Raw genomic sequence first — 21,461 nt, 5'->3', positions numbered from 1 at the left:
GTTGGAAAACGCGTATGGAGCCCAGATTTGAGGGAGAAAATGGTTTGGGAAGCAAGAGGAGATGTTTTCGGAGCTGCACTTGTGAGCACGAAATGTTTGGATGAGTGTATTTAAAGAAAGGAGGCTGAAAAGACAAAATTGCCCGAATCTGGGCTAAGTGGCCGGCCGGCCACTTTTTCTGGCAGGCCGGCCATTCTCTTTTCAAAAATTGGCCGGTGGCCTCCCTCTCCCAATAAAGGTGGCCGGTGGTGTCCCCCACATGCCCCCTAAGGTCCCTACAAATTTTGGGGAGGATTGGAGTCCCCGAGACCTGAAAAAGTACAAGAGAAGTGCACTTTCTGTCGCGAAATCGCTCCGCCGGAACCTCAGCTTCAACTTCCGATGTGTGTCTCATCATTACTCGTCGAAAGTGAGATGTATCCTTTCAAACATGTTGTAACCCCTCCGAGAGGTGAACCGGAGGCCGCGATCGAGCCGCCCTCGCCGAAACATGCATCTCCTTGCTCGTTGTTTTGTGACAAACATACATCCTGGTTTACGCTTGTTCCGCGTTATCATGCACATAACTTGCATTCTCATGCACATACTTGCATTGTTATGCACGTCTCTTTGATATCACCGAGCCTCCGTGCTTAAACTCGCGTTGTCACGTGCGTTTCTTCCCGCATTGCGATGCACTTTTCCATCGACACCACAATTGTCTGCATTCGATATCACATTGAACATATGTTGTTAGATATGTTGTGCTTGTTGAATTTCTTTCTTTTGCAGGCACGATATTGTATGTACGGTTCATTCGAAGCTGGTGCGACCAGACGAATCGCGCAGGTATCGTATCTTCTCCGTGTGAGACGTGGCGAGAATTGGATAATTCTCCGCATTCTTAACTGCATGAAATGTAGTTGTTGCTTTGCATTCTTGCTTAAAACTGTTGCATCTATTATGAATATGTGCTTCATTACAGCTTGCTGTATTTGCATGATCCTTGGGTTACCTTTGGCTTCTTGCATTATCATTTTGCATTTTGCCCCTGCCTGTAGGGGTGCAACTCGGGCGGGTTCGGGCGGGTTCAGGGGTCTGCCCAAGCCCGACCCGAATTGCATTTGGCACTGCCCAAGCCCGCCCAAGCCCGACCATGAACCCGAACATTGTTGCCCAAGCCCGGCCCAAGCTTTGTATTTTGAACTCGGGTTGCCCGAATTGCCCGAATTGTCCGAGTTCAGAAACCTGTAGGTAGATCTAAGGGTAGACATAAAAGATGCTAATCTAATGGTAGAAAACTAACAAAAAAAAAATAAAAAATAAAAATTAAGACTAACTCTTTTACTTAATAGAAGACTAACCAAAAATAAAAATAAAAATAAAAATTAAGACTAACTCTTTTACTTAATAGAAGACTAACCAAAAATAAAAATAAAAATAAAAATTAAGACTAACTCTTTTACTTAATTTATATATATTACATAATTTATTAAATTATATATATATTATATATTATATATTATATAATTTATATAATATATTAAATTGAATTCGGGTTCGGGTTGCTCGGGTTGGCCATTGGTTCTGCCCAAGCCCGGCCCGAATTGTAATTCGGGCATCAAAAATCTGCCCAAGCCCTAAAAAAACTCGGGCTGGGCTCGGGTTGCTCGGGTTGAGCCCGCCCGAGTTGCACCCCTACCTGCCTGTGGGCACGCCTGCAGGCGCATCTCTGTTTATCTCGCCTGTTTGTCTAAGTCTTCGGCCTTGTCAAAAATGGGTCGTCTCTGGGCTTTGACATTCACTCCCGTCACTTATGACTTCCGAGTTCTGTCAAAGAGGGGCAACTGTAGACACCTCATTTTTGACCGACCTTAAGACTCAGACGTCACCGATTGAGCGCTTGGTGATGTTGCATATCGTGCTCGTTCAGAGGTTTCAGAGTCTTAGCTGCGAGCCTTGCCTCCGGACTTCTGGACTCTTTCATGTTTTGCCTCGATTTGCGAACTAGGCTCTGTTTTCTTTGTTTTCTCTTCCCGAAGGGAGGGAGAGGTCTCGTAGATCATCTCTCAGTGGCCGTAGGCTACGTTTCGTGGTCGTAGGCCATTTCGCCCGTTTGGAGTCCGGTTTTCGGTTTTTTCGGAGCCGTTGGCCGTATGCCTCGGTTCGGGATCGCTTAACCACCTCCGTTTGCTCCGGTTTTTGGCATGCATCTTATTTGTTCCCTTTTTAGGGACACTGTGGCTTGAGAGACCAACTTCATTGTCGAACACCACTCCCGGTGCCAAACAGTCAGTTTTCGGGGCCTCGGGCTGTGCGCTTCGGCCCCCGAACCTTCATTTTGCATCGGTTTGGGTTCATTTTTAGCAGGGACCTCTGTTTCATTGTTGGGAAGGTCGTAGAAGGGTGGGAGGCCAGTAATTGTTCTGACAACCAGTTTTATTCCTCCATCGCCCTCCGTCGCCCGTTTTTCTCACTTGAAAGCCAATGTTGACCACCCTAAGGCCACTTTTTCTTGCCCCAAACCACATATTTGTGTTGTACACACCTGGGAGGCCACCAATATCACATGGCCAGCCAGTAATTCTGTGTGACCTTTTTGAACCCCTCATAAAAGTGGGCTTTTCTCTCTCCTGGTTTACTTTCTCCAGTTTTTGACTATATGGTTGTGTTGTGCACACATGAGAGGCCACCAATCTGGGGTGGCCGGCCACTAATCTTGATTGACCCTTTTGACCCTTGGCTGGCCGGCCATGGGGAGAGCCGGTCGGCCACCTGCAACTTCAATAACCGGGCGGCCATGATCCCCTCTTCTGGTACATTACAGATAGACATTCTGTTTCCCCCCAAATTTTGCATCCGGGGGGCTGCACTTTTGGGGGGAAACTTGAATTCTTTCCCCCCTATTTTCCCCCCTTTTCTCCTCCTCTTTTGCCTATATAACAGCAGCTCCAGTTCCCATCTGGGGGTTACAAAAATTTGCCCTAAGCCTCTTGCATTGATCCTCCCTCTTCTCCTCTTCCACGCACAAAAACCTCTCAAGTCCTACACCATTTACCCTACACCCCTTAGCACAAGGCCTCCACCCTCCATTCCAGCAGCTTCAAGGTCATTTCCAGAGGTCAAGAGCCACCAAACTTGGTCCAAAAGGCTGTCAAAGATTAGTCTTCAAGGGTAAGTCTCTTTCTCCTCTTCTTGGCTCTATTTTTGCATACAATCTAAGCTATACTTGATTACATTTTTGGGCTCCGACCCTAACTGAAAATAGTCATGTTTTGAGGTATTTTTTATGCTTGATTAAGGGTCCTTCCCTGTTTAAGGGCTCCAGCTACCACTTGCTTCTTTACCCCTCTTGTATGCCTCTTTCTTGCATAGTATTTTAGGCCTATCTGTAAACTGTTTAGAGGCATGTTGTAAACTGTAAAGTGGCCTATTTTGAGCCCTTATTCAACATTGTTGAAGGGCTCTTCACTGTTTGAGACTTCCATCTGTCACTTGCCTCTTTATCTCTCTTTTGGCCTAATTTTTTCATGTTTTGTTAGCCCCTTGTTCTTATATTTTTGGGCTCTGGTCCAAACTGTAAATAGACATATTTTGACCCACTCTTCATGTTTTATCAAGGGTCTTTCATTGTTTGAGGCTTCCTTTTTGCTTTTTGTGTTTAAACCTCTTTTTAGGCCTCATTTTGCATAGTATTTTAGGCTTGCATGTGCATGTTTTGGGTTTGATCATAAACTTTGAAACACCATATTTTGATCCCCTCTTCAACTTTGTTGAAGGGCCCTCCTCTGTTTGAGACCAACAACCATCACTTGCTTCTTTGTCCCCCTTTTGGCCCATTTCTTGCACAATAGTTTATCCATATTTGTGTTTATTTCCGTGGCTTATTGTAAACTTTAAAGTGCTTCATTTTGAGCCCCTCTTAAACTTTGTTGAAGGGATATTGGCCATTTAGAGCCAGCAGCTGCTACTTTCTTCATTATCTCTCTTTTGGGGCCATTCTTGAATGCTAGCTTAGTCCTATTTGTGTCCCTTGTTTGGCCTTGATTAAAACGGTAAATATTCTTTTTTTGGGTCTGTCTCGATTCTTTCTTCACACTTCATGTTCAAATAATGCATGTTTTGTATAGCTATAGGTCATTGCGCATGCCTAATTTTGAGTTTCGGGGTTCGTCTAATGCATCGGGTGCCATGTTTCCATGTTTCGGGATCATTTTACATCACATTCCAGCGCTGAAATTTTCATGCTAGTATGCCATATTCCATGCCTTTTCATGTCTTGTTAGAGTGGCATTCGGTGCCTTAGGATCGGTCCTCGGTTTGCGTGCATGCGTGCACGCATCTCGAGTGTCTCATTTTCATCCAATGGCTACTAATGTGAGTGTGGCTGAGGTCCACTTGTGTTGGTGTAAGTCCATTATGCATTGTGTATGCCATTTCATTTCATAGCATTGCGTATGCTAGGTTGTATGTTAGCGCATTGTGTATGCCATGTTACCTCGTGCATCGTGTATGCCATTTCATAGCATTGTGCATGCTAGGTTATATATTAGTTGCATTCATGCATGTCATGCATATTGCATTGTGCTTGGGATAGGAGTTAGCCCGAGCATGGGAAACGAGGGACGTTTTGTACTTCGAGTGACGGAACGTGTCTCAATTCCCAATCACCGACACTCTGGATTATCCATGATGGAGTTTAGGTTTTGTTGTGTTTATATGTGCATTCATTTCATATTGAGTCGTGCAATTCGACTCCTCGGCCATCATGCATCGAGATGCGTATTGGTGGCACGAGGATCGAGACATGTATACATTTGTGAAAATACATTGCCATGCCCTTTTCCTGCTCTCTGTTGCAGCAAATCAAGAATCAGTAGCCTTTCAAAAGCCTTGCGCAGTATTCCGGCGTCAATCGCAAACAGAGGCTAATTGGGGCATCGCAGTGGATTTCCGTGCCAAGCAACCCGAGCATGCATCATTTATCATCCGGAGTGGAGTCGAGACAGTCCCTAGCTTGCATGCTAGTTTACAGCTTTCTTAGTTAAATTTGTAATTTAATTAGGATTTTGTAATTATTTGGACTGTAATATTTATTCGGGACTGTATATTATTTATTCGGACCCTCCGTGCGAGGGCACAACTGTAATAAGTGTGCGTGTGTGTGATGTATGTCTTCCAACCCCACGTCTTTCTCCCTTTTATTTACCCGCTTATGATGGTTAGATTATGGCATGTTTTAATTAGCATACAGTATGATAGCATGTTTGCATTCATTCATCTGTTTTGCATGCACCGGGCTCGGCGCATCATACTAACTGCATTATATTTTCAATTCCAAGTTGAATACATGTTAGCTGTAGCATTTCATATGCCATGTTTAGAATAGTCGAGCCTGCTATAGTTACATTTTTGCATGTGTTGCATTAGGCATTTCTGTATAGTTAGGATCATGCATGGATTTCTAATTAGCTTCTGTTTTGGCTTGGAGTACTCGGTAAGTTTTATGCTTTAGCATCCTTGCATGCGTGTGAGTGACTGCCATGAATAACATGTTTACCATGAGGCTAATTGCTTATGTGATATAACTGCCTGAATGCTTGTGGGTGAAGGTTGGGTTATTTAAATTGGAACAATTCATCAAATGCGTGTTTTAAGCCCACTAGATAGTGGCAAAATCATGTTTTCTAAGCCCACCTGAGGGTGGCAAATCCACGTCTTAGCCTACTTGCGGGTAGCACCATCAAACCATTTTCAAAATAAACAAACATGAAATGTTTTGTTCCAATTCAGACGATCCAGTCTATACTTGTATGCTGTGCGCATCACATAGTAAATCTAGGCTAATAACTGGAAAAAGAACGCATAATGTTTTCAAAAATAGATATCATGGTTAGTAGAGGCCGATCTTTGATCGGGCGAGCGGGGGTGCTCACGAAGTGACCTTCCCCAATCGTACCCAAGTTCCCGAGCCGAGGCAACTTTGGTGATGACGGACACATGGCCTTAGGCAAACGAGTCAGGGTTTCCTAAATTTCCCCAAAATAAAATATTTAGGTGGCGACTCTGTATCTGGAAAAGCAGTCCATGTTTGGCACTTCTTTCAAAATCTGTTTTCTCAAAACGATTTGCCGGATTTGGACTCTTTGGTTCAGATTTAGAACCGTGACAATTTTAGAGTCCTGAACTGTAGTGAGCCCAATATCGAACGGAACGGGGGACTCGTTCCTCCCGGGGGCGTTCGGGGACGTCTACACCCATGTTCACCTAACATATGGCCAACCCCATTTTTCTTTCACCACAAAAGTCAATTTCAACCAATGGTTTTCATGCGCATCATATTTATCAAGCATTTCTGCCCACTCTAACTTCCATTGATTTGCATCTTCAATGTCAAAGAAGAACTTATTTAGTACACCATTTACCCCCTTATCTTAGAATAAACAATTAACATGTTTTAATGCATTTTGCATCAAATGCCAAGTATACAAACGGTGACTTGTGTCAGGCATAACGATGGGTATGGCTTTAGCCATTGCAACATCTTGATCAGTGAACAACGTTTTCGGTGCCTTTCCTGACATAGCCTCTAGAAAATTTTGAAACAACCATACAAACGTTTCGGCGGTCTCATCATACAACAAGGCTGCACCAAATATAATTGTTTCCCTATGATAGTTGAGTCCCACAAAAGACGCGAAGGGTCTATGTTCTTTGTTTAACTTGTAAGTAGTATCAAAAGTGACAACATCACCAAATTGGGCATAATCCATGATCATTTGTGCATCAGCCCAAAACATATTCGTTATTTGCTCTTCATTATCTAACTGGAAAGCATAAAAGAAGGAAGGATTCTGCATAGATTTTTCTTTAAAGTATTGTAACACATTGCCTACTTCCCCATATGCTAAACTTTGTTGTCTTTTGGTTCTTAAATAATTTTTTTGATCCAATTTTGTAAACCCAAGACATTGCCTCCCACCAGCTTCCCTACCCATGAGTTCAAAAGACTGGCCTAAACGAAGACCAGATTGTGCCGCCAAATCTAACTCAATGGCTTGGGTAGTTGATATCTTTCTTTGTGACGGCAACATGTGGGCACACTCGGGTGATACAAGATCATGGTTGTGTTTTTCTTTGAAATCAGTCACAACATATTTCCCAGTACCCTCATCTAATTTGACATACCCTCATCTAATTTGACATAAAGTCGAGCCTCACAACCGGTCCTAGTTTCAACTCTAGGGTTTTTTGACAATAGGTCTCGTTTGTCACCCTTCTGAAATCCCTCCTTGTTGCAAACCAAAAGTCTACAACTAAGTTGGTTGGTGATCTTGTTCTTCCTACAAAAATCCCTTCTTATGCTAAACCCCATTCTTCCTCCATATGTATTATAAAAATCATACACACATTGTTCATAATCGAATGTCATTCCCTGTTTTAGCTTCCAAGCACAATCATTCTCAGGTTCCATATCTATATGAAAATGCAACTGAAAACCCATATAAATAAAATCTTAGCTGCATAAATAAAATCTCAACATAGGCAGAATAATGCATCTTCGCAACAGTATCCATTATATATCATCCATTTTAGAAACATACAGCAACAGATCATCTATGATGGATATATAATGGACATATATAATAAAATCTAAAAAATTCATCACATTCCAGTAATGAACTACAGCTTCAAAAATGAACTACTGACGAAAAATCACATGACTAATTAAATAAATTAGTGATATCTGTTCACATGACTGAACTACAGCTTCTAAATTAGTGATATCTCTAAATTAGTAATTAAATAAATTAGTCATATTTGTTCACATGATATCTGTTCACATGGCTGAAAAATCAAAAATGAACTACAAATACCAGATATGTGATTAACAGAATGAACTATATCTGTTTATATATCTGAAAATTAAATACCAGAATGAACAGATACCAGATATGTGATTAACATAATGATATTTGAAAATTACCTGGTATTTGTTATCTGTTCACAAATGGATGATCTGAAAATTGTTATTTGTTATTTGTTATCTGTTATCTGAAAATTACCTGATATGTGACTGAAAAATCAAGAATGAACTACAGCTTTTAAATTGATATCTGTTCACATGACTGATTAAATAAATTATAGCTTCAAGAATGAACTACTGACGAAAAATCAAAAAAAATCCACAAAAACCCAGAAATGAAAATTAATTTTAAAAAAAAATTGAAGATTGTGGCCGAAAACTAAAGAATTTTATACAAACACAAATGAACCTGTTAATGATTTACAGAGACAAATGAACATGATAAATTAACATGATAAATTTGTATAAAAAAACCATGAACTTGTTAATTTACAGAGACAAAGGGGAACTGACCTATGGTTTCACCGTCGTTGGTCCTTGCAACGGCGTGGAGACTGGGTAGGCTGGGTCGCCGCCGATATTGGGTCGCCGTCTAGGGTGGGTTTGGACAAGAACCAACAAGTGTGTGTTGAATGAGTGTGTGTTGTCGTGTTTCCCCACGAAAATCCGAAACCAACGTTGTGTTTTGTTTTGGGCGGGAAGAATCAAAATTTTTATTTTTATTTTTTAATCTCAGCCATTGGATGTGCAACTGCTGATCTCAGCCGTTGCAAGGACGCTCACAAGTATGGCTTACAAGGAGAGGATCTGAACTCATAAACCACACCAACATATGATGTGAATGCTGACAATGAATAGTTGTCATTTTTCACTCCACAACAAAATCGTCCAAAAATCAATGAAACATGCCATATACTAAAAAATAGCATTCCAAATTTTACCGAATAAATGTGGTAGAATACATAGATTTAATGTTAATGGAATGTGAGTAACACTTGTACTTGTTGGGAAATTGATTATTTTAATTTTTTTAAACTTAGAGTGATATGATAATTTGTTATGAATTTTTAACTTTTCGACTAAAATAACTTATTAATAAATGAGGCCTTATAATTGTGATTTATAATACATTTTAGTGTTTTTTAACTTAGAGTGATATGATAATTTGTAATGAATTTTTAACTTTCCGACTAAAATTACTTATTAACAAATGAGGCCTTATAATTGTGGTATATAATACACTTATTAAGTGCTTGTTTGGTATCATCTAAAAAAGATAAAAAGTTAAAAAGTCACTAAAAAAATAAAAATGTTTATACAATGTTTTTTTATGGAAATGGAACTGAGTACTCAGAGGGCAAAAAGACATTTTTACCCTCCAATAACAGCTCACAACTGTTTAAGGAAGAAAAAAAAAAAAAGTCAAACAATACAAGTGCAGCTCAGTGCACTGTGAGAGAGGAGAAGTCACAAGTGACAGTGCTCAGCGCACTGTCGGGAGTAAGAATGTAATTTTAGTATTTTATACAATATTTTAATACATATTTTTTCGTAAAATTTTAAAAAAATTATCCCAAATAACTTTTTTTTCTCTACTTTTTTAGTCAAAAAGTCAAAAATACACTTATATAGTTTATCCCAAATAATCTCTAAAAATAATTATTAGGGATTGTTTGGAGATAAGTTATTTTAATAATTTTTTAATTTTTTTTTATGAAAATATAAATAGAAAAGTAGAGAATTGATGTGACACAAAAAAGATAAAAAGACAGAAAGTATGCTATTTTAATAGTATCCCAAACAACCCCTTCTTGTTTTGACCTCGTTTGGGAAAGTATTTTAGTTAAAAAATCACTATAAATTATCAAAAAAATAGAAAGAGTGATGTGATAATTTATGGTGACTTTTTAACTAAATGTTTAATCCCCCACACGAGGGGAATGGCTCATCTCCGTACTTTATACTCTATACTTTATTGGAAAATGTTTGGTAACTCAAAATTTTGTGGCTCAAATGGCTCAAATTTGTCAAAACGACGTCGTTTTACACTCATTTACACTCAAAATGACGTCGTTTTGAGTGATTTGAGCCATTTGAGCCATAAAATTTTGAGCTATCTAACATTGTTGTACTTTATTTTTTGGGCTCCATTCTAGACTCACATTAATAATTTAAACCGTTCATCTTATTAGATATATCAATAAATTCTATCTTTTTTTATTTTTTAAATGGACAATAATTGTAAGTTTCAAATTAAATATTTCATTTTATAAAATAAAAAATAATTTATTTATATATTTATCGATATTCGATGAAATTAATTTTTTGTACGGATAATTTTTATTATGAGACTTATAAGGTTACCGATTTAAATTATTAATATAAACTTTAAAATAAAATCCAAAAAATAAAAAATAAGAAATTATAGAGGATAAGAATATTGGGGGCCATACGAGAGGGGCTTATCGAAAATCAATTCCACTTTTGCTAGCACGTCTTCCAAGAATGCCAGCCGAATTGAGACGCATTCACGTGATTGATCAGGACAGACACTTCGATGGTCCCTATTCATGAATGACGCGAGGTCGAACCCACTTGAGGCAAAAACGTGGACGGCCTACTGATTCCGTCCCAAACTATACGGCCAAGCCAACTAGTTACAAACCACGGGCATAATTGCATGCTATAGAATTCATTTTTAGTCAAATTAATTTGAAAATATGAAGAAAAAATAAATAGAATTTTGATATATTCTTGTCATGTCAAAATAGTTTTATATTTATGTTTGGACAAATTACTAATACCCTCCAGATTTGATTAAAATAGAAATTTTTCCTTGAGTTTTGAGAAGTTACATTTCGCTCCTAAGATTTTTATTTACATAATAAATTGTCTTTTAAAATTTATATTTACATAACAAATTGCTTCCTCATTTATTATGTAAATATAAATTTCTGGAGGCAATTTGTAATTTCTCAAATCTCAAGGGGAATTTGTATTTTAATCAAATATCAAGGGATATTGACAATTTGCCCTTTATGTTTATATATTTTAATCAGTAATGATTCAGACCCCCACAAAATATCACTCTCACAATCCTCACTCACTTGTGATTGATCCAAGTAAGAAAGAGAAAAAAAAAATAATAATAATAATACAAACACATTATTAGTCCAAATCACTGTGCGGGTGGTGGGGTCTCCCCAAAAAGGGGTCTCAAACATTATTGCATTTTAATATATGTGTATTCTCCTCGAGACCAATGACAACTTGTTACTCGCACAATAGGCTGAAGATTTGTTTGGGATGTGGGTTGATTTTTAGTTATTTTAGCCTGAACTTAAAAAGTTTTGTTTTAGATAGATTTTTTGGCTTTTCAACTTTTGTGGAAAAAAAAATTATTGTGATTTACATGTGGCATTTTATTTTATTTAGTTAAAAAGTCTATTTTATTTTTTTATAACTATTATAATTAAAAAAATCTCATTTTAACTTATGCCAAACGAAAGCAAAAGAGCGGAGACTAGGGTGCGATGGCCCCAGCAAAGTTGAGAAACTATATTAATCTCTATTATTGTGAGAAACTACATTACCTATTAGTAAGTAGTTCCTATAATTATACTATCAATAATATATGATGATCATACTATCTTATTATATTTTGTTTGATAAATTTATAATATAGTGGGAGGTACCCAAAAAAATTACCAAGAGGTGGAAATCTTTTGAGAGTGCAATTCTTGCTGTGTGTTTTTGCGCACACATGAACAAAAAGAAAAAGAAAAAAAAAAGAGTTATACTCCCATAATTTTGTAAATATTTCTAGTTAAATAGATTGCATTGTAATTTTCCATCATTAGTTTGATATCGATGTGAAAAAAAATACTTATACCATCCCTTTTTGATTTTTTTGTTTTTGTGTAGTACAATGTATAAATTACTCTTTTAAGCCAAGTTTGGCATACTTCAAATAATCTATTTTTTTATCTTTTTTTCATCACATCACCTCTCTATTTTTCTGCACATCTTTTTATAAAAAGACAAAAAGTACACTTATTTAGGTCATCCCAAACAAACCCTTAATATAACTTTTAACAATTTTAAATATATGCAGTACATATCTTTTATGCCTAAATCCTGCATCCGTCACTATTTGTTACTGATATTTTAAATATTTTTTTTGACATTTTAGAAGTTAAAAATAAACATTTCAACAGGCTTTAAGCGGGGAGTCAAATGCTATATAGGAATTTGGCATGACTTCTCCCCTAGGCGGGAAAGTAAATGTCAAATTTTTTTAGGACAAATTATCATGATCTCTCTTGAGATTTGAGAAAAATGTGAATAGTTTTATAATTTTGATATAATTATGTTGATTTTCATTTTATTAATATTAATGGAGTCAAAATTAATACAAATAATGTAAAGACATAATGATAAGAAAAAATATACATATAAATATAAAAGATATGATAACATTATTTTTCCATTTATAGGACTGACAAAATATTGATAAAAATGGGGTTAAGTTGTTAGGTAGATTAAAATTTTAAGAGAGCTCAATGTAATTATGTTAAAATTATAAAATTTAATGTATTTTTTTTCAAAATCCCAAAGGAAGTCAATATAATTTATCTATTTTTTTAAATTTCTTTATCTTGTGAGACCTATTACAAAGTGAGTTCCTACGAAAATTTGACTTTTGAATTTGAAAATATTCTATAATAAATATAATAAAATAATAAAAGGTATTATTAGACTGATCTGAATAAGTATATTTTAAAAAAATTTATGAAAAGATATATAAAAAAAATAAAAAAATGATATGACTTAAATAAATATACTTATTTAAATAAGTGCACTTATATAGATTATGCAAACATTCTTTAAATTTAACATGACCGATGGTGTATTTTATTTAAAGATGTCAAATACATTGCCACATAAGCTTCAAAAAAATTTAACACCAATTTTTGAAGACTTGGGTAAATGTGCTCGTAGGTGATCAAAACAATTATTTATTTATGATATATTTCTTAGTTTAAATTTTTTTAAATAATGAATGGTTGTGAAGACTTTAGGATGGTTGTGAAGACCATCTTCAAATGTTGATCAATTTTTCTATCAAATTTAAATTTAATGAAAAAATAATATTTTTCTTATTTTAATGATTTCATTAGATTTGTATCAAATCGATAATATCAAAAATCTTTTACTAAATTGAGGACGGCTGAGAGCTTTCATCAAATCATAGTTTATAGTTGTTGGATCTTAATCACCGGATGTCCCTTCGGATGATCACCTCTAAGCAAAAATTTGTGACAAAAATACATTGGCTAGTCGACCTGTTAGACATCTGTCCAGTCATCCGCCCGGTCGATCGGTATTTTGATAAAAGCTCAAAATCTCCTGTTAGAGCACTTGATATTAGATAGAGTTTTTACCCAAATTTTTTATTTAAATTTGATGAAAAAAAAGATATACCATTTGAGATATTCTAACAAACTAAAAATAATAAGTGAATAACTCATTTTGTATTTTGAAACTTCTTCACTGTTTTTGTCAAGTGGATTGCCGTGTTAAAAAATAAAGAGTTAATTACTAAAAAGTCCTGTCTACATATTTGGTGGTAGCTTAGGTCCTGCCAAAAAGTTTTTGAACTAATAAGTCTCATTTATAGGTAAAAAAACGTTTTGCCCTTTAATCCCAAAACTGAGAATGTTCTTAATTTTAAAACTGAGAATATTCTCAATTTTCAAACAGAGAATGATTTCAGTATATAATTATCAAAATTAAAAAATTTCTGTTGGCTTCTGAGAAAAGTATGGGATTGAAAAGAAAGATAATTCTGCGAATATTCTAAGAAATTTATAATTATCAATTTTGAGAAATTTCTCAATTTTTTCATGATTAAAATTGAGGATATTATAAACTGAGAAGGTTCTCAATTTTAAAAAAACTCTCTCTCTCTCTCTGCAATCTGTCTCAATCTCCTAATTGGTTCTCTCGTCTCAGCTATTCACTTTCTCTCTCTGATTGAAAAACAAAATCTGGAGCTTCTATAGATTAACAATGGCTATCTCAGTCCAAAAACCTCATCAAGGAGCGCAAATATCCATTCGTCTTCTCTCTCTTCATCCTCCTCCTCTTCATCACATTCATAGAAAAGTAAATAGAATCAATCATAGCATCCAAAACGTTGGTGTAGTGAAGTAGAGTATTTGGGTCGACCATTTCTTTGGATGGAGTTAATGGTTTAAAAATCGAATTATCAAGGGGAACAACCTCTTTGTTCTGCATAAAAACATAGTAAGGGTATAAATTGATCATAAATGGCGATTTAGTTCAAGATAAGAATTGAAGCAATGGTAATACAATCTGGGTCAGGGAGAACGATGTTTGCGAGGTGTACGCTGAAGTTCCGAAAACTGTGTGGAGTATCTCTCGACGGAGTTGGTTTTCTGGTATGTTGGAGAGGCCAAAATTGGAGATTTTCAAAACCCTAGCCTTATTGCACCGTCGTCATTGTCCTCGAAAAGCCGACAACGATTTCTGCTAGATCTGAATCATTCGACGACCTGATCACGACGATTCGAGCGATGGCGTTTTGGAAGATGACAACGTCGTTGGGGATGGTGGCGACGAACTCAGGAAGAGAGAGAGAGAGAGATAAGATTGATTGAAGTGAGGTTTGGATGTGTTGCTTCTAAATTGAACTTTCTTTGGAGAAATGGCCGATGGATTTGGTGGAGAGGGAAGGGGGTTTGGATGGATAAATTGGTCTATTAAAAATTAATGGGACTTGAAGGAGCAAATAATTTTATCTAGAACTTAATGGAGTATAAGTTCACAAAATGAAACTTGTATGTAAATGTCCCAAAAATAAATAAATTAGTGAGGTAAACAACTTTTGACAAGTGACAAAAAAAAATAAAATAAATAAATAGTGAAATAAATAAAACTTAAACAAAAGACCAATGCTGTAGTAAATAATAGTTTTACCAATAGAGTAATACACACTACTTTTTTTTAATTTACAATTAAAATTTATATTTTACAGATTTACTAGCATCCTTACTAATATATCTATATATATTCATACTATAAAGAATGAAAATTAATCTTAAATTTTATTAATCAATACTATTAAAACATCCATTAACAATACACTCTTTCAAAAAGTACCAATTGGTTGTCAATAGAATAAAATAGTTAAAAAATTATTATAAATTGTTATATCATTTTTATTTTTATTTTTATTTTTTTACACATAAAAAATTAACTGAAATAGCCAATTTTTAAATGAGCCAAATTTACGTAGTATAGAAAAGTCAGTATAGTGTGTGAAAAATGATTTTAAATTTTTGATTAAAGACAAAATAATTTAAGAATAATAATTGACTTTTTAGTATTGGCAAAGATAGGTGAATCTTGTAAAAATTATTTTTTCACAAATGTTAACCAAATGGAGAATTTATCTATAAATCTTATACGGGAGAATATTGATATATTTAATTTTAAGAATTTTTTTATAAATTAATTAGTCATTTTGTTTTGAAAATTTGTATTTATTTGATTTGGTGCTATTTGAGTTTAAGTGAATGTCATTTTGTGATTCATTTTTTTGTTAATTTTTTTATTTATTTTTGGGATGAGAATAGAAAGGTGAGACATGGTGTGGAATATTATTTTTGGGGGGATTGGTAGTTGAAGTATTGATTGTCAAGCATAAAAATTTACATTCCTGTTTGTTTGATTTCTTGATATTACATTGAAGTGTCACATTAAAGTGCTATTAGGGGTGAAATCGGTTCGGTTCGGTCGGTTTTTTCACTAGTTTTGCACCGAACCGATCATTTTGGTTTTTTATATTTGTGAACCGAACCGCCCAGAAAATGACATAAAGCGGCGTGGTTCGATTTATTACGGTGCGGTGCGGTTTTTTCGGTTTTTCGATTTTTTGGCCCTTTTTTTTTCTCTAGTTGGGCCTCACATTTTGGGCCTATATATTCTATCCATTTTGCATAAATTTTGGGCTGAGGTCATGTAATTCCTACACAGGTTTGGGGCTTCACATTTTGGGCCTATTAATATTATATAAAACGGTTCGGTTCGGTCTAGAAAACTAAAAATCGTAAACCGAACCGAACGTACAGAAAAACATAAACCAAACCGAACCGAACCGAACCGAACGATTGAAAACTTAAAACACCGACCGAAAACCGTTCGGTTCGATCGGTTTGGTCGGTCCTTCCGGTTATTCTTTTACCCCTAAGTGCTATGTTTAGAAAAAGTACACTAATGAGTTTTTGTGTGTTACATTGATTGAAGTGTTAAGTTTGAAAAAAATAAACTAATGCGTTTTTTTGGAATGTTACGTTGTTACGTTTGATAAAAGTATACTAAAGAGTTTTTTAATGTGTTACATTAGAGTGTTACATGTTAGGAAAAAGTATATTAAAAAGTTTTTGTGGATTATATTGATTGGAGTGTTACGTTTGAAAAATGTATATTAAAAAGTTTTTTTGAAATGTTATGTTGTTACGTTTAAGAATAGTACACTAAAAATTTGTTTAGTGTATTACATTGGAGTGTTATGTTTTTAAAATATTACATTAGAATGTTACGTTTGTTAAAAGCAAACTAGGGAGTTTTTTTTTTTTTGATGCGTTACATTAAGTAATTTTAACATTATAAAAAAATTTACATATATATCTCAACACATAATATATCGACATTTATGCATAACTTTTTATATTGATCTTTGAGTTAATAGGAAAAAAAGAACCAAATAATATATAAGATTACTATTTAAAATTTGCTAGTGTTTCACCCTAATCAAATAGGCAAACCATTATTATAGGTATATTCTTATTTAAATTTAAATAGTCAAAACATAAAATAGTAGTAGCCAAACAGATCTCTAATTACATTATATTTTTAATACTCCATTTTTACACTGTATAATAATAATCAACGGCAGTGATTTAGGCCAAGTTTGGGAAGATGCAAAAAAGTCAAAAAGTCAAAAAGTTACTCAAAAAGCTAAAAAGTTAACACTATTCACCAAAAGTCAACAATTACGGCTGCACAACTCCCAATTCAATTTTTACCCTACAAATCAATTTTTACAATTTTTTATTACACATTTTTCAATAAAAAGTCAAAAAATTAATCCAAACATCTATATTTTTCAACCTCAATTTTTTAGTCCAAAAAGATAAAAAGTGCACTTTTTTAGTCTTCCCAAACTTGGCCTTAATCTCAATCTTCGCTTCCCTCCTATAAAAGCTCAAACAGATCATCTTCTCCGAATCTATAACAACAGAGCGCGAAACTCTCTCTCTCTCTCTGTCCCTCCTTCTATACATTTCGATACACAAATCTCAAAACCAAAACTAGGGTTTTTTTACTCACAATGCTTCTTCGAAGTGCATCAACTCCAGTTCTGAATTCATGGCTTCCACATTCGAAAGAGTCATCAACATCGCCAGAGACGGACATTTCTCTTCAAATCCCGAAGCCTCGATCGGTCTCGATGGTCTCAGTTTCTCCGATCGACAAATCGAGAAAGAAGATGACCAGAGCGATGTCGGAGACCGATCTCAGAGAGCTTTCGGTCTCCAAACGAAGGCCATTATTGCCGGCGATTGCGGTGGAGGAAGAGGAGGAGGAGAGAGAGGAGGGTTTTGATTCGAGATCGGATTCGTTGGATCGAGTGTTGTTTTTGGGCTCTGGATTGGATGAGATTGTGGTTGATGAGGAGTGTGATGTTGTTGGGGTAAGGGATTGGAAATTGGGGGGTGTTGTTGTGGGTGGTGGTGGTGGATACGTTGGAGGTGGGAGTTTGACCGGTGGTGGTGGCGGTAGAGGAGGAGGAGGAGGAGGAGGAGGAGGAGGATCGGGCGGTGGTGATGGGGATGGGAGTTCTGGGTATTGGGATTCAAATCATGGGAATAACAGCACGGAGGAGTATTATCACAAGATGATTGATGCATACCCTGGAGATGCTCTGCTTCTTAGCAATTATGCTAAATTCTTGAAAGAGGTATATATACACTACAGTTCAATTTTACTCTTTGTTTGGAATGAATCATGGTTTTGGGAAGAAGAAAAAAAAAGATTGTTAACTTTTCGAAATATTGGTTTTTGAAGAACTCAAGAATAAAAGAAACAACATTTTCATTCAACTAGAAAGGAAAATTTTGAAGGAAGTAAGAAATTTTAATTGAACTAAGAGCTGGTTTGGATTGATGAGGATTTCAAATAATGAGATTTAATGATGAATTTTATAACAATATTGAAGAGGGTATATATATATATATATATATATGAAGATAAGTCGAAATAGGAAAGAGAATGTTTAGCCTTTTTTCAAATAACTAACTGTATATAGTTATTTCCAATCCATTGTGATAAAGCCATTTCATTCAATCTTGAAATTAAGTTCCTCTTAAATCTAAATTGAGACATCCATCCCTAAATACAAAGAACCTACATATATATTTTATGTTTTTATTTTTGGTGGCCATAAACAAAAATAATACCTGTTTGGTTGTGTTTTCAATTATTTGGATTATTTTTTTATTTTTTAGTTTTTATACTTTATTGTGTTCTATTTGTTTCGGAAAAAGAAAGAAAAAGATTTATGATATTGTAGAATAGGCATGACGTGAGGTTGGATTATGATATACTTGGGATCATCCGTTTCTGTTCTGATTTTGGGTTGTTTTGAAATGAAAAAAAAAAAAAAAAAAAGGTACGAGGTGACTCTGTGAAGGCCGAAGAGTACTGTGGGAGAGCAATATTGGCAGACCCAAGTGATGGGAATGTTCTATCACTCTATGCTGATCTGATATGGCAGACCCATAAGGATGCCCCTCGTGCTGAGACTTACTTTGATCAAGCTGTTAAAGCCGCCCCTGATGACTGGTAAGAATTGCAACTGCGTTCGGATCATTTATATAGTATATTTTGTTTATGATTTCATGAGTTATTGTTACACTATTGAAATTATCCATGAAGACACTTTGTTATTTGGGGAGCAAAACTAAACAGTTAGATTTATTTTAATCTTTAATTATGTCATACGACATTTTTGAAAAACCAATAGATTAGTTAAATAGGTCACTGACTCGTGTTTGTATCAATCCAATGGTTGCATAGCACATAATAAACAAAATATGATAAAAAAAAATTTAATTATCATACATTATTGTTTCAATGAAGTGGTTACAACTTGAAAAAAAAGATTTGTTAAAAAACACTTACACTTCTATTAACACACTCACCACTAGTGGAGGGTCCAGTTGAGGTGATTGTGGATCCATTTCGGGTCTTTTTCGGTGATCTGTATCATTTATTTGATGGAGAGCCTGTTAAATGGATCTTTCATGTGAAAAATCAGGTGGAGTAGATATTAGTAGCCTGTGGATTAATTTTTTCCCGATCATATAGTTTATAATGTCCGATCAATATGATTGGCAGACGCCACAAGTTTAATGGTTTGTATCTCCAATGTGGTCTTGGGATAGACCCAAAATCCCTCAACTAGATCCTTTAGTCCAATTAATGGATGGGAGAGAAGATTTGTCCTAGTAAAAGTGTTTGAATCCTTGACATTTCACTAAAAAACTTACATTCAAGGGTGGTAAGGCCGTACTATTATCACCTTACATCACATGATTCAAATTATGAAATATCTCGTGCAGATAGTGTACCTCTCACTCTATCAACCCGGAATTGCCCTTTAAGAATAGTTGGTTTCCAATTTCCATTGAATCTATTTATGTACTAAGTTGATTTTTGATTTTGATGTTGCAGTTATGTTATGGCTTCCTATGCTCGGTTTCTTTGGGACTCTGAGGAAAATGAAGAGGAAGAAGATGATGATGTTGTAAGAGAAGACACTAGCAGTATTAACTTATCAACACCAAGTTTCTTTCAAGGAGCTCATCCTTCACCCCCTCCTATAGCTGCTGCTTCTTAAGCTCTCCCTCACTTCCTTCCATCTCTTGTATAATATCTATTAACTTTCTGACCCCTTTTTTTTTTTTTGACCTGTAAGAAAGAATGTAAATGATAAAATTTTGTTCACTACACTTCTTTTTTTCTTTCAGCTTGTTTAATTAGAAAATAAATGTATTTTTAGAAATTGTGCGCCTGGAGGAGCCCAGTTGGGGCTCGGGTCTCACTTTTCATTTGTCAAATTCTAGAGGGAGATCATCTATGAAGAAAATTAAATTAATTTTATAATCATAGTATTATATATCTCATTATATTTGGATATGATTATAGAATCAATTTTTTAATTTTTTTTAATATAAATGATCAATATATTAACCTGACAAAATTATTAATGTTTTATGTAGTCATAGTGAGACTCATGGTAAACGTCATTCCCCATTCACCCAAAAAAAAACGTCATCCCCCCACTAGTGGACTAGAGAGAGAACCAATAATGATTCATCTTACTAAAAACATCACCACTAATAGCACTAATGCATTAAAAAAGTAAAAAAGAAAAAAAAAATACAACTTCAAGACTAAAGCATCACATCATTAATGGCAGGACCCACTGTCACCTAATTAGTGGGAGCACTAATTAGTGCGCCCAAACATTTTTCGAGAGAGAACCTACTTGGGGATTTACCTATGCAGCTTCTGTATTGTTAAAGAAAAAAAAGTTGGAAATCCAATCTATACAAGGAGATATTGCCACATCATAATTTTGACTAATTAATGACTCATATTGAGTTACGAACAAGCTTAAAATGTTGATGAAGGCTATTATAATGACGTCTACCGAATGCCTCCACCAAATTGTCAACATCATTGTCTCCTTTAGATCTCCCCACTCTTACTATGCTATAGTAGATCAAAATGAGAGAAAGAAATAGCAAATCAAACTTATAATAGAACGGAGAGTGGCGGTTGGTAGGTAAAAGGGTGTGATAAGAAGAGAGTGATGTTGGTCGTAGTTGAGGTGAAAGGGGTTGCAACATAGAAAGAGAGGTTTAGCTGTGATGGCATGAGGCTACCAGTTACAACATAGGTGGGAGGAGAGGGTTTGACATTAGTTTGGTTGTCATGGGTAAAAGTGATTATGTTCTAAGATTTATGAATGAAATAAATGGATCTTGTGAATCTATCTGGTTAAGTAAATTGGATAATAGGTGAATTTAATCCTCTGGAATAAACGAATTTATAGACTGAATATTGAGTTATCAAAAAAAAAAAAAAAAAAAAACTAGACAATACATAATTTTTTTTTTTTTTTTTTTTAAACCATTTTAATGGATGTTAGTGTGCGATTTAAGTTTTTTTGCCAACCATCTTTGCTTTTTCATACATGCAATTACTTGTTTACCCTTCGAAATCTTTATTTTTCAAAAACAAAGAGGTTGAGAGTAGTATTCAAAGTGAAATTTCACTGTTGAAGCCACCACAATGCCATTATTCTAGCTCCCCCAACCCAATGATGTAGTAGTGGCTTGTACAATACAAGATGTTTCAGACGCGTACCCTACTAGGATTAGGATACATTCCTTGAGGGTTGATCTACAAATTTTATTCACTTCAGCTCTGTTCTTTATGTTATATTATTCAACAGTTG

At 35.2% G+C, this 21,461-nt stretch overlaps 2 protein-coding genes across 2 annotated transcripts; one reads left to right on the top strand and one right to left on the bottom strand.

Annotated features, from left to right (window-relative positions):
• Window positions 1-6,242: 6,242 nt before the first annotated feature.
• On the bottom strand, window positions 6,243-7,453 carry LOC114301972 (protein FAR1-RELATED SEQUENCE 5-like). Its single transcript, XM_028246932.2, has 3 exons — window positions 7,255-7,453; window positions 6,473-7,153; window positions 6,243-6,364 (listed from the first exon to the last, which is right to left on the bottom strand). The coding sequence occupies exons 1-3, from the start codon at window positions 7,451-7,453 to the stop codon at window positions 6,243-6,245; spliced, it is 1,002 nt and encodes a 333-aa protein (XP_028102733.2).
• Window positions 7,454-17,112: 9,659 nt separating this feature from the next.
• LOC114301955 (Tetratricopeptide repeat (TPR)-like superfamily protein) lies at window positions 17,113-19,947 on the top strand. Its single transcript, XM_028246915.2, has 3 exons — window positions 17,113-17,894; window positions 18,606-18,778; window positions 19,670-19,947. The coding sequence occupies exons 1-3, from the start codon at window positions 17,265-17,267 to the stop codon at window positions 19,833-19,835; spliced, it is 969 nt and encodes a 322-aa protein (XP_028102716.1). The 5' UTR covers window positions 17,113-17,264; the 3' UTR covers window positions 19,836-19,947.
• The last annotated feature ends 1,514 nt before the right edge of the window (window positions 19,948-21,461 follow it).

Source organism: Camellia sinensis, chromosome 5 (genome assembly GCF_055761805.1).
Source record: "Camellia sinensis isolate YWXY chromosome 5, ASM5576180v1, whole genome shotgun sequence".
NCBI lineage: Eukaryota > Viridiplantae > Streptophyta > Magnoliopsida > Ericales > Theaceae > Camellia > Camellia sinensis.
This window is presented reverse-complemented; position numbering and strand designations above follow the sequence as displayed.

Excerpts from the sequence above, each read along its gene's own strand:
- LOC114301972 (XM_028246932.2), bottom strand. The coding sequence starts at position 7,453 with ATGGAACCTGAGAATGATTGTGCTTGGAAGCTAAAACAGGGAATGACA. Across the intron at positions 7,154-7,254 it reads CAAGGAGGGATTTCAGAAGG|ATGAGGGTACTGGGAAATAT; the intron begins GTGACAAACGAG and ends ATGTCAAATTAG. Across the intron at positions 6,365-6,472 it reads TATGCCTGACACAAGTCACC|ATGCAAATCAATGGAAGTTA; the intron begins GTTTGTATACTT and ends TTGACATTGAAG.
- LOC114301955 (XM_028246915.2), top strand. The coding sequence starts at position 17,265 with ATGCTTCTTCGAAGTGCATCAACTCCAGTTCTGAATTCATGGCTTCCA. Across the intron at positions 17,895-18,605 it reads ATGCTAAATTCTTGAAAGAG|GTACGAGGTGACTCTGTGAA; the intron begins GTATATATACAC and ends AAAAAAAAAAAG. Across the intron at positions 18,779-19,669 it reads AAAGCCGCCCCTGATGACTG|TTATGTTATGGCTTCCTATG; the intron begins GTAAGAATTGCA and ends TTGATGTTGCAG.